We start from the raw sequence: 13,284 nt of genomic DNA, 5'->3' as shown, positions 1-13,284 counted from the left end.
TGTCTATTCCGTTTCAAAAGTACAATCCCAAGACTTCATAAGTTTGACTTCTTGCTTGTACAGTGACAAGGTTTCCTTGTAAGAGAGACAGAATGGATTATTTCAAACAACCACTTAGGACAAAGATGTAGCTTCTGCAGCCCTAGCCTCTAAGGCAAGAGGCTGCTTATGTGTACCCCGTGGCGTCTCCATCCTGCATGGGCATCAAGTCATCTGTAACCTCCACCATGTATTGATCATGCATTATCATGCAGCTGCTTGGTTGCAGGCTTGTGGCAACAATCGTCATACTGCATGGCTGGAGGCTACAGTGACCAGCTTTTCACGAAACTGGAAGCGCTACAGGATGAATCTCTAAAGTGTCATGCTGCAGGTAGTTGCTTGAAGCCATCCACACATTTCTTCTCAAATAATTGATTTGGTGCCCTAGCAGAAGAGGATGGTCTCTTGATTCCTGCCAGTTTACGCCCCCCCCCCGCACCTGCAGCTACCTTTACTGCATTAAATCCTGTTCTGAAGGGTCCCCCGAGCCCTCAAAAGCAGCTTTTCAAGGGGCATAAAGGGTTGCAGCAGAGAAAAGGAAGAGGGAAAGCCCTATTGTGCAAGTGGAACTATGCTCAGGTTTCTTAAGATCCACCCCATAATAGTTTATCTATAAATTCTCACAGAAAAATGCAATTTAGGGTGTTTGGTTTTTTTTTAACCATACTAAATAAATTGCACAAATATATGCTTTTGAGTTCTGTGCAACTGAAACAGGAGAAGGAGGAGAAACAAGTGGAAATCACAGAAGATGCACAAATACTCTCTGTGCAAAGTAAAAGGCTGGGAGTTCCAGCATGTCTTGAGCTAAAGAAACTCTTCACCAGTTTCTGTGTCTATAAGGTAGCCTGTAGTTGAAAGACTTGCACAGAAAGATTTCTAATGCAGAGAGTTTCCTTATCTTTCCAGCAGGTGTTTGCTACTGTTTTCTTTATTTATGAAAATAGTAACACCTTGGCTCTCTTCTGCTTTGCTTCTAGAAGAATTGCACTTGACCTTTCTGTCTACCCTTAACTATACTTTTCCCGCCTGGAATGTTGTTAGTCCTACAGTAGTTCTTGCATTTGCTGCTCCCAGGTGGCATCTGCTACTAAATGTGTGTTCCTGAACCATTTTCTTCCATGCGGCTTCACCTAAGTGAAGAAATGTGTAAGCGCAACAGCACTTACTTCATAGGTGAAATTCTGACAGTCTTTACCTAGAGAGGGAATATTAACTTGAATATTCAATAATTACTGTTTTGTTACCTATTATTCCATCTAGGACAACTTTTTATGTACAATTCATTATATCATAGGTCTTCATGGAAGCTCTGGAAAGCTGACGGGTTCAACTTCGAGCCTAAACAAAATCTCAGTTCAGAGTTCAGGAAACCGCAGGTCTCAGTCATCTTCTTTGCTTGATATGGGGAACATGTCTGCATCTGATCTGGATGTGGCTGATAGAACTAAGTTTGATAAGGTAAAATGTAAGAATGCTGACTAATCCTGGATCTTATAATTATAATAGACAATAATTTAATACACATAATTGTTAAACTTATGTGTATAGAGGGCCAGTGTGGTATAGTGGTTAGACTGCTGGACTAGGACCAGGGAGACACGAGTTCAAATCCACATTCAGCCACGATACTTGCTGGGTGCCTCTGGGCTAGTCACTTCTCTCTCAGCCTAACCTACTTCACAACTTAAGTATGTAGTACACCACTCTGGGCTCCTTGGAGGAAGAGCGGGATATAAAATGTAAAAAAATAATAAAATAATAACAACTGTGGGCCCCTTCTTACAGTACATTTGTACTGTAAGAGATGCTGTTGTGGCATGTGTAGCTGCTCCGCACACCACAAAGGTAATATCTCTGTGGTTAGTGTGTGTGTACACACACACACCACAGCCAGTAACTTCATAGCTTAGAGGACTGTTTCCTCAGTTCTGAAGTTGGATTCCCCATGCCCACCCTCAAAATAATTGCTTGCTTACAGGGACACTATTTCAGTTTTTCACAAGGCAATATTCAGCTATACAATCAATATGTGGGACAAAGAGGGAAGCACTCTTGAAGTGTGATAACACATGGTTTGCAACAAAAGGTTACTATAGAAGTCAATGAAGCCCTAACTTTTACTTCATTTAGAAGCAATTTCAAAATGCCATCAGTTTAAGTCTTCTGCCAGCACATGATGGAAATGGATATCCTGAATCCAACAGAGTTGGTGTGCAGCTTCGCCATAAATTCATCAGTTTGGTTGAAGGCCCTGCTAACTGGGCAAAGAGGCACCTTTGGTGATTCTCTTTATTTAGCAGGGTGAGAGTAAGTGGCCCTACCACCCCCAGCACAGTACTTCCAGTGACTGTTGCTGGTGTCTATCTTATGTTTTGTTTTAGAATGTGAGCCCTTTGGGGACAGGGAGCCATCTTATTTATTTGTTATTTCTCTTTGTAAAACGCCCTGAGCTATTTTTGGAAGGGCGGTATAGAAATCGAAATAATAATAATAATAAGGCAGGACTATGCAACTTATACAACACCTTAACCTGGGAAGGAGAAACCCAACCCAGTTCTTTTAGTCCTCATCCTGCTTCAGATACAGCCTTTTCATTCTTAGCCAAGCCTTCTCTCTCCTTTACCTCATGTTCTATCTTTATCTCCTCTTTATCTTAATACATTGCTTCTCTACCTTAAAAAAAAAACCCACCTCTCCTATCTCCTATCTCAGGCTGGACTCGATTAGGAACTCCCTCCTTGCTAAGGGTATGAAGATTTCCATCTCCCCGCAGCCAGGAAACCTCACCACTGAGTGGTAATGATCCACTCCAACACCGCATGCCCGCTGACGACCAGCAGGCCCTTGCTGGTTCTTTCTAATGTTGTGGGGGGAAGGCCCAACCCACTTGAAGGGCTGTCTGGCCCATCCAATCCCAGGTCTAGGCATAGTCAGGCAATCCTGGAGGACCCTCTCTGCTGCTCCAGCCTGCCTGTCCATGGAGATAGTTGGGACACAAGACACTGGTTACACCTGCAAGGCCAACAGCGCCAGAACCAGTGAGAACTGGGCCTTCCCTCCCATCCCCACTAACCAACCTGCCTCTCCTGCTTCCACTCCTACCCTTTCCCTTGGAGGTTCCCTCAGCATGGCAGGCCTGGTTCCAGGGAATGTTGGATCAGTCACTTCAACAGTATAAGTGCTCCAAAACTTCCCAAAAGCAAACTAGGGTCAGGGACTCCTCTTCTGCCTCTTCTACCTCGTTATCATTACTCAGCTTCCCTAAAAAGGTAAAAAAGATCAGGGCTCCCTTTCAAACTCCTCAGCCATTTCAGTTATGACTCCCCAGATCCCCACCACAGTGGGCCTGATCTAGACCCACCAAACCCAGGACCCATTCATAATGTTGAAAGTCTAGTTGAGGTTCCAAGAATCCAGATTTAGACTTCGACTCTCGAGAAGAAGGAGAATAGTTGGCTGATCAAAACACTGAGTCCTTCTCCAAATCTTTCAGGCTCTTCCTACCAGATGACTTTAGGCATCCATTTCATAAAACCATTCGTACTCTGGGGCTCCAACAAACTGCTTCACAGGAACACCTCCCTCCGTCTAGGGAAACCCTGGTCTTCCCAACACCCAAGCCACAAGACAAGCTCTTTCCCTTCCCCGATTGCTTTGCTGATACAGTTAAAGAGGAATGGAAAGCCCCAGCAGTAAATAGGAAACCTACTCCCCTAGTTTACAAGTTTTATACTTAGGAAGCTTCAGACATTTCAGGTCCATCCCACCGATGTGCCAGTGGCAGCTCGGCTGTTGGGCGCAGTTCTCCTTAGGGATGGAAACAGCTGCCTCAGAGACCCCAGTGGAAAAAAGGATAGCATTAGCTCTAAAAAAGGGACATGAGGCTTCCACTGCTGTTTTCATCATAGCAAGGGCATCTCTACTGTGCATGGACAAGTTACTCCAGTCTCCTCCATCAGACTTAACCTGCCAGAAGCAGACACGACTGAAAATTCAAAAAGCACTACTTTGCTTTTTGATGCTACCTTGGATTCAATCTGTTTATTTCCTGCTCCACAGCTTCTATGGAAGCTATGAAGTGAAAATCTATGGCTTACACTGGCATGCAGATGTAGCCTCACTCATTAACCTAGCAGCAGTACCGTATACTGCATTAAAGCTTTTCAGTGACAAAGCATTTGAGGAAGTGCTCATTCAGACTAAAGACAAAAAGAAAAGGTCTGCCATGCAGACCTTTTCACTCCCTTTATCCCTTTCATCACACTTTTAGACTGAGGGATAGAGATACCAGAACACAATGTTCCTTCTGGAACAAACAGCGCAACAATAGCCCACTTAACCAGCCACACCAGACCTTCATCCCAAATCCAAGCCTAAGCAGCTATTCTGACTCATTACCTCCCTGAGTGGGTGGGCATCTTTAAAATGTCTCCCACACCAGGGAAGCCAGCATATCCAACCAATGGTACTCAACACCATCTTGCACGGACACAAAATAGAGCTAACTTCCCTTCCCACCGACCACTTTTTACCAAACCCCACCCTGGTAACACTTGCCTATCAAATATGCAAACCTCCTCCAAGCAATTCACCATCTGGAATCCATCAACACTGTAGAACAAGTTCCACTTGAACAAAGGGGCAAGGGCATTTACTCTACTCTATTTTGTTCACCGTGCCCCAAAATGATGGCTCTCTCAGAGCAGTCCTAGACCTTAAACAAAGTCCTAGACCTTAAAAAAAAAAATTGTCCAACACAGTTCAGAATAGAGACTCTTTGATCCATCACAGAATCTCTTCACCACTCCAACTTCATGGCATCTGTGGACCTGATGGAGGTGTACCTACATGTGCCAATTCACCCCATGAGTCGTCCATTCCGCTTCAGATATGTGGGCCAGCATTACCAATACAAGGCTCTCCCATTTTTGCCTCTCCTTGGCACCCAAATCTTCCCGACGATCCTGGCCCTCTCATAGTACATCTTCGCCTAAAGGAAATCCAGGTATTTGCTTGCTTAGACAACCTCCTGATCAAGTCTCCTCTCACAAATGTGGAGTCAGACATATGAAACACATTACGGATGCTCTCCAATTACAGATTTCTAGTGAACAAGGCCAAAAGTCACTTAGTCTCGACCAATCAGGTTCATCACCTTGGTGTGATAATAAATACGTCTTGAGAGCGCCTCATTCTTCCTCCAGATTGCATACAGAAAATCCTGCTGCTGATCCACCAGACCACCATTGCCACTGCAGTACCAGTCCTCACACTAGGCAAACTTCTGGGTCTGATGGTGGTGTCCCTGGAAGCAGTGTCCTGGTCCTGTTTCCACCTGTTGCCTTATTAGACCGACATAGCACAGCCATTGTGCATTGACCTACCAAAGTCAAGCTGCTACAAGTCCTCAATTCCTTTAACTAGTGGAACCAGTGATGTGACATCTTTCCCAAGGCAAGATCTTCCTGGACCCTCCTAGAGTTATACTGATGACAGACACCAGTCTGTCTGGATAGAGGGCCCATTGCCTATACCACTCAGCTCAAGGGAAATGGACACCCTAGGAGCAGTCCCACAGTATGAACTGGATGGAGCTCAGAGCCATCTACTTTGCCCATCATGCATTTCAGCCCCTCTTGCTGAACAAACATTTACTTGTGCATACATACATTGTTACGGCGAAGGCACATGTGAATTACCATGGAGGCACCAGATCCAGCTCCCTACATCAAGAAGTGACCATCCTACTAAAGTGGGTGGAAACTCACCCGGCCTCTCTCATTGCACACCTCCGACACTGCATAAGTTTCTCTCCTGGGATTTGCATAAAGTACTACTTGTACTGCATACGGTGCCCTTCAAGCCCATCTGTCCCATACCGCTATGCCTCCTTTCAAGCTTGCCTTCCTCATGGCCATTGCCTTGGCCAGACATGTCTCAGAATTATGTGTCCTGTCTGCTGACCCTAACCTTTGCATTTTTTCTCCTGAGTCTGTTTGTCTGATACCAGATCCTTCATTTGTACCTGAAGTCCATTGCATTTTTCACTGCTCCCAGGACATAGTACTTCCATCTTTTTGTCCCAAGCCAGTTCACACATTGGAGCAAGTCTGGCATAAGCTCGATGTGCGACACTGCCTGAATGTATACCTATCACGTACAGCTTCCTTTTGCTCCACTGATGCCTTGTTTGTCTCCTCCTCACCAGCATCTATGGGTCAGAAAATTTCTGCCACTACCATCACCAGGTAGATTAAGGCCTGTGTCGTGCTGACCTATGGGATGCAGAACGATGACTGCTCCTCAACATCACAGCACATTCTACAAGATGAGCAGCCTTGTCAGCTGCATTTTCCACGAGTACCCTGCTTGCGAAATCTGACGAGCGGCCACCTGGGCATCTCCATCCACCTTCACTTGGCACTACAAGCACAACTTACCTCACTCTTCTCAAGCAGCCTTTGGCAGTTGTGTCCTGCAACATGTTCTTTCACCCCAGTAGATGCTGAGGCTCCCACCCTGGGTTCTTAGTTGTGGCATGTCCCACATAACATGTCCCCATCCAGCAGCAGAGAAAGAGACATTGGTTATGCACAGTGAAGATGACTTCTTGCTGCTGGATTTGAGGACATCTCTACCCACCCATCTGAGTGTCTGCTTCTACTGGTATACTGGTATAAGAACAGCCCTGCTGGATTAGGCCCAAGGCCCATCTAGTCCAGTATCCCGTTTCGCACAGTGGCCCACCAGATGCCGCTGGAAGCCACAGGCAGGAGTTGAGGGCATTACCTTTTTATCATTCCTCTCTCTGTACCTTGGGTTTGGCTAATACAAACTGGGTGGGGTTTCTCCTTCCCAGGCTTTTAAGGTGTTGTATAATTTACGTAGTCCTGCCTCCTGGAGCACGGGGGAATGGTAAGCTTCTTGAGATGTCCTCCTATCTAGCAGCAAGAAGAAGCCTTCAGTGTGAGTGACCAGTGCTTCTTTTAGGTGCCTGAATTGCACTCTACGCTTAAATGCTTTGGCTGCAATCTGGGAAACCATTGAGGTGTACAGGTGATTTGTCTGACTAGCTTGGCTGCAGCAGCTCCCACTGCTAAAGATGCAAGCTGTTGGTCAGTTTAAAAAGCATTTTGCCTCTTCAGCTGCCAGAGCAGGTTGTGGAGAGAACTTCAAAGTACACATGGTCCTTTTCTCCCCCTCCCCACTTCACCCCACAGCTCAGTGGCTTATTTTGAAGGTCATAGAATTCACTTGGTTTAAATCAGGGGTGGGGAACCTTGGCCCTCCAGCTGTTTTTGAACTATAACTCCCAGCATCCCCAGCCAAGGCTGGGGATGCTGGGAGTTGTAGTTCAAAAACAGCTGGAGGGTCAAGGTTCCCCACCCCTGGTTTAAATGGAACTTAATGGTTTCTGCCTATGGCAGTTTTAGCCATAGAGAGATCAGTATACTGAGAAGTTACAAATGGTGCAAAAAAACCAAACACAATTGATTTTAAAGTATTTTCTGCGTGTAATGCTAGTGTCCTAGGTTTGTAAAAATCTGTTTTGGTTGTTTTTTTTTTAATTTTATTTTTAGATTTTTGAACAAGTCCTAAGTGAAATGGAGCCTCTCTGTCTGGCAGAACAAGACTTCATTAGTAAATTCTTTAAACTTCAACAGCATCTGAGCATTCCTGGAACAGCAGTGGTATGGCTCTTAATCTTAAAGAATATTATCTCAAACAAACAAACAAAACAGGTGTGTTCTGAAATGGCCTTCAACTTTTTCAGGGGGAGGCAGAGGAGACTGATGGGGGAGTTTCATCAAGGATGCACAGTACTGGTGGTCCACAATCAGTATCTTCAGAGTATGTACTGAGATCTTATAGTTAACTTTTGAGCATTCAGAATAATGTATGTTTAATAAATTTTCAGCATTGTAAGTGATGTTCATTGTGTTATGACAAATAAAACATTGATGCCTGCAGCAGTAAACCTGTTCAGTGTATATTTTTAACTATAAAATATTGCATTTGTGACAATCTGGCCATGTGGTAATAAAATGCTATTCTTTGGATAGTAAAATGAGAGGCTTCCCCCACCCCCACCCCCAAACATTGAGTGCTTTCTACTAGGCTTGTGCCCGAAACGTTTCGGAGGCCATTGTAAAGGCCTCCGAAACGTTTCAGGTGTAGGGGCTGTTTCGGCGGGGGTAGAGCTTTAAGGGCGGGGGAGAGTGTACTCACCCCCCCCCACTGCGCGTGCGCACGTGCGCTCGCGACTTCTGGCCACTTCCGGCCGATGGGGGGAACGGAGCAGCAGGGAGGAACGCTGCCACCCCGAGGGGCTTTAAATTTGGAGAGCGCCGTCGGGGGAAACGCGGCGGGGTGTGTGTGAGTACCCTCTCCCCCACCCTTAAAGCTCTACCCCCGCCGTGCTGAAGATTTTCCGTGCACATCCCTACTTTCTACTTTGGCAGTATCTCACCTAACATGGATCAGAAATGACCACCATATCAAAATCTTTGGAGATTAATTATTATCTGCAAATGAGAAAATCCATAGATTTAAGTTTTTAATGTTTTTAAACAATTGCAGTAGTTCTAAACTGTATTTAATATGTGTCCACTATCTGTATTTCACAGGAATCACATGATCCGGCAAATGATGACAAAAATATTTCGCTGTGTTGAGCCAGAACTGAATAACCTTATTGCTCTGGGGGACAAGATTGATAGCTTTAATTCCCTTTATATGCTAGTGAAAATGAGTCACCATGTATGGACAGCACAAAACGTAGATCCAACTTCCTTCCTCAGTACAACACTTGGAAATGTTTTAGTGACAGTCAAAAGGAATTTTGACAAATGCATTGTAAGTTTTGTTTGTTTCCCCAAGAGCTTGAATAATCAGGCTTTTTGGATCTATACACATTTGACAAACTTAGTAAAACTGAACATTTGGAGTAGTTGGACTGTGCCACTTACCACCATGCATTGACTAGAACATCTAAATGATGGGTACATGCATGGATTCAGATATTTGGCCAATAACAAGTAATGTTTGCTCCTCTAAATCAGTGGGGGTCAAGAGCATACATCTTCCTATGGCATTTAGACACTTCAGCAAAGGCATGAACATCCAAGGGCTGGATGGGTACAATTCCCTAAGCCCTTCATGAATTGAACTTTTTGTCTGGTATTCTGTGTTTTACTATTAAACCTAGTATTGATCTTAAGATGTGAGATAAAATTTGCTCTATTGGCAAAACAGTGGAGGGAAAATATTACTACTTTTGAAAACTCTTAGTAGTAGTATTCACTCCCTGTTACTACAAGCCCCTAACATTCTTAATGCAGAATGAGCTTTGTTGAGAAGTGTAAATATCAGTATTTCAGTATGCTGCCTTCATGGTTGGTTATAGGTTGGAGCCATTGGCCTTCCTGTCGCCTCTCTTCCCTGATCAGTCAGTCCAGCATTCATCCTTTTCTCCCCATTGCAAGTTTAAGGCAAAATACTATGGCCTGATTTCTTTGCTTTTTAATCTCAGAGTAACCAAATAAAACAGATGGAAGATGTAAAGATATCCAAAAAGAGTAAAGTTGGAATTCTTCCTTTTGTTGCTGAATTTGAAGAGTTTGCAGCACTTGCTGAATCTATTTTCAAAAATGCTGAACGCAGAGGAGATCTAGACAAAGCCTACCTGAAACTCATTAGAGGTGTTTTCAATAATGGTAAGATCCATTTTATGATTAGAGAAATTAGTGTTTTCCTATGTAATTAAAATGATCTTACAAAGACAACAATGGGTCGAACTTTTATCTGAAAGTTGTGTATTAAATTGTGGCAACCATGAGTATCTAAGTATCACATTGTATTAACTCACTGGGTATTGATTTTCCATATAGTCTTGCCTCTATTAGTTTAAAAAAACAACAACATCCATAAGTGCTCCCCAGGCTAAGGATACAGCTGCATAAATATTTAATTACGATAGGTCATCAAGCAATAAAATTAGGGCTCTTTAGATTGGGTTATCTCATTTCTGTGCCTCCTGATTTGTAAACTAAATACACTTTTTAGGACATGTTACATGATCAGGACTGTGTGCAGATTTGTTATCTTTGCTGCAATTGTGCATTTTTGTTTTTTAGTGGAGAAAGTTGCAAATGAAAGCCAAAAGACACCCCGTGATGTGGTAATGATGGAGAACTTTCACCATATCTTTGCAACATTATCTCGTTTAAAAATCTCATGTCTGGAGACTGAGAAAAAGGAAGCTAAACAGAAATACACAGATCATCTGCAGTCATATGTCATCTACTCTTTGGGACAGCCACTTGAGAAACTAAATGTAAGAAGCCTCTTTTAGAACTTTAATCTAGATTAAAATTAATTTGGGAGAATGCTCACAAAATCCATCAAGGTGGAACAAACAATCCTGAGTGAATGAAACGGAAAGAGGGATGGATGATGAATTAGTCCAGGTTGACTGTTTTCTAGCAAATGCTACCAGCCTGCTTCCAGTTTGGGCTTCCAGTTTGGGCTTTTACAGGTCATACTACTTTAAGATATTATTAGCTAAACTTCATCAGGTATGTAATAAACCTACTCACAAAAATAAGTTTCTCAATTGGTAACCACCAGAAGAAAACTGAGGGGAGACTCTGGGTTTGCTCTGCTCTCATGCAATAGTGTGATAGGAAGATCTGGTGACAAAAAGAAGCTGTTGAAAGAGGAATGGCATGTTAAGAAAGCAAGCTTGTAGAATGCTTAATCCCATTTTTCAATCATAATTGGGAGTAGGGATGGCTCATCTGCTCTCTATAATTTGATCTAATTAATATCAGCTTTGTATGATGTTACATTGTGAACTAGTAGCAGCATCACAATAGGATATAACTGAAAGTGCTGTGATTCTTGTATACCTGTGATTCTTGTATTCCAACTGCATAGGCTGCTTGGTGTAAGCATATGATTTATCATTTGGGTCCAGGCAGGAAAATTGCTTTCTGGGCAATTTATTGCCTATTCCTGCTCTAAGTGTATCATTGCCTGGTAGCAGAGCAACTCAGTCATATAATACTGTGAAGAGAAAAGTGGCTTTCTAACACTTTTCCATATAAAGAAATAAGCTTTGCCGTCAGATGTATCAGGCTGAACACCCACTTCTTTCTGAATTTTGAATGCATGATGTTTCACTTTAGCACTTCTTTGAGGGCATTGAAGCTCGTGTGGCACAAGGTGTGAGAGAAGAAGAAGTGAGCTACCAGTTGGCATTCAATAAACAAGAGCTAAGAAAAGTCATAAAAGAGTATCCTGGCAAGGAAGTGAAAAAGGGATTGGACAATCTCTACAAGAAGGTGGATAAACATCTGTGTGAAGAGGAAAACCTCCTTCAGGTAATGTGATTCAAGGCAGAATCTTAAACTGTCTTATAATATGTAAACATTTTATGTTGTCTCTTGGTTTCTCCCTCTTGATTGGAGGTGAAAAATCTCATGAATGAGGTAAGATAATGTCTGATATGGCAATAAGAATAGCAGTGTGGCGTACAGATCTGGATTCAAATTGTTCAAATGTTTCAGACACAGGTTTTCGGGTGAGGGAAGACAATATTTTTGGAAGAATGAGACACCTCTTTTAACCTTATTAGAAGACATATTAGCCAGGAGGACATTCTTGGCAATGCTGCATGCAGCTATAGCCTTACTGGATCTAGTTCTCACTGAGGTAGTGTGTTTTGGCTGTACCATCTCAGACTGTAAATGAGGACTTGCATGATAGTATGCTCATCCAATAAACAAACCGTTAGTGGGAGAGTCAATTGAGATTTGGACTGAAGGCATGGATAATATTTACATTATTTTGTTTTTCTCTTTTGACAGGTGGTATGGCATTCTATGCAAGATGAGTTCATACGCCAGTACAAGCACTTTGAAGGCTTAATAGCACGTTGCTATCCTGGATCTGGAATTACCATGGAATTCACTATCCAGGACATTTTAGACTACTTCTCCAGCATTGCACAGTCTCACTAATATCTGCCAAGGAAGCAAGATAAGCTACCACGTTTGCAGGGGAAAATCTTTGACACTGGAAACTTCTTATTTGGAGAGAAGGAATTATAAAGTTATACATAACTACTATCATGTGCATAAACAGAGGTCCTAAGGAGAAATGCTGCTTGCTTAAAAACAGTGTTGAAGCATACATTTTCTCATGTATTAATCCTGCTACTTTTATTTTGCATTTTGATATATTAGCTCTGTATATTTCTAATACATTTAAACTCCATCTGCTTTCTTCAGTCTCCTGTAGTTCCTAGAAATTATGTAAGTTTTGAAATTATTGTAAAGGGCTTTCCCCCCATGCATTGAAGTGTGCTAATATATGGATCGATGAGTGATCCAAGTTCATGTTCTTGAAAATCAATGTACATGACTGTGGTTGTAATACTTCTGATCTTAAGTAAAAATGATGCTTACAATGGATTTACTTGTATTTGTTTCCTGAGGGAGTTTGTTACTGTACCTGCCAGCCATTTATCCAATAACTACCAGCCATTTATCCAAATGAGGTATCCAGAGACTGGATGATGTATTTTCTAGTGTCATTTTCTCTTACTAATAATAAGCATACAGTTAGTTTTGGTTTCCTTGGCAACACTGACATCTGAGAATTCTAAAAACCATTATTATAAATTCAATCAGTTTGCCATATTTATGAAGAAAACAGTGAGTCACTGCAATTGTCACCTGGAAAAAAAGTCTGAATCTGCTTTGCTTCCTCTGGCCAAGGATAGGAAGAGTTCCAGCCTCCTGTATATTTTAGACCAATTTAGAATATTTGAAGAGATTTTTTTTTTTTATAAGGCTGATTGGAAGAGAATATTTTCATGCAAGTATAATTTCTCTCTGCCAATGATTGTGAGGCAAATAAAGAAACTCCCCCACCCCAGCTTGCTCCCAGACATTCTTAGGGCAGTTGGTATCACTACTGCTGGGGAGAGATTAATCGTGAGACTTGAGCTGTGGTGGTATCAATATGCTGAGATTCCTAGCTCTGTCTATCCAAGAGGTTACAAAGAGGCTGTGAAGATCCTCAACTGATCTCTCTGATATCAGTGTTGGACTGGGTGTGGGCAAATAAGACTTAATCCAGACAAGGCAGAAGTGCATTTGTTCTGATCTTGGGACAAAAAGAGCCTAGGTGGGAGCTTGTACATTGCCTTGAAGAATCTGGTTCTCAGTTTGT

At 42.6% G+C, this 13,284-nt stretch overlaps 1 protein-coding gene across 11 annotated transcripts in view; it reads left to right on the top strand.

Moving 5' to 3' along the window:
• The window catches only part of EXOC1 (exocyst complex component 1), a 38,777-nt gene extending 26,256 nt beyond the window's left edge, over positions 1-12,521 (top strand). For 6 of the 11 annotated variants that reach the window (XM_053254551.1, XM_053254549.1, XM_053254550.1 and 3 more), the window contains 8 exons: positions 1,340-1,503; positions 7,626-7,736; positions 7,820-7,896; positions 8,673-8,901; positions 9,578-9,761; positions 10,182-10,381; positions 11,235-11,429; positions 11,916-12,521. In XM_053254551.1, coding sequence (XP_053110526.1) covers positions 1,340-1,503; positions 7,626-7,736; positions 7,820-7,896; positions 8,673-8,901; positions 9,578-9,761; positions 10,182-10,381; positions 11,235-11,429; positions 11,916-12,068 — 1,313 coding nt within the window. In that variant the 3' untranslated portion in view covers positions 12,069-12,521. Of the gene's footprint in view, positions 1-268; positions 374-1,339; positions 1,504-7,625; positions 7,737-7,819; positions 7,897-8,672; positions 8,902-9,577; positions 9,762-10,181; positions 10,382-11,234; positions 11,430-11,915 lie in introns of all 11 variants that reach the window. The other 5 variants (XM_053254544.1, XM_053254542.1, XM_053254543.1 and 2 more) reach the window with 1 other exon arrangement.
• Positions 12,522-13,284: the final 763 nt, after the last annotated feature.

This window comes from Hemicordylus capensis, chromosome 5 (assembly GCF_027244095.1).
Source record: "Hemicordylus capensis ecotype Gifberg chromosome 5, rHemCap1.1.pri, whole genome shotgun sequence".
In the NCBI taxonomy this organism is placed as follows: Eukaryota; Metazoa; Chordata; class Lepidosauria; order Squamata; family Cordylidae; genus Hemicordylus; species Hemicordylus capensis.
Note: the sequence above shows the minus strand (reverse complement) of the source record. Positions and strands in the feature narration are given on the sequence as shown.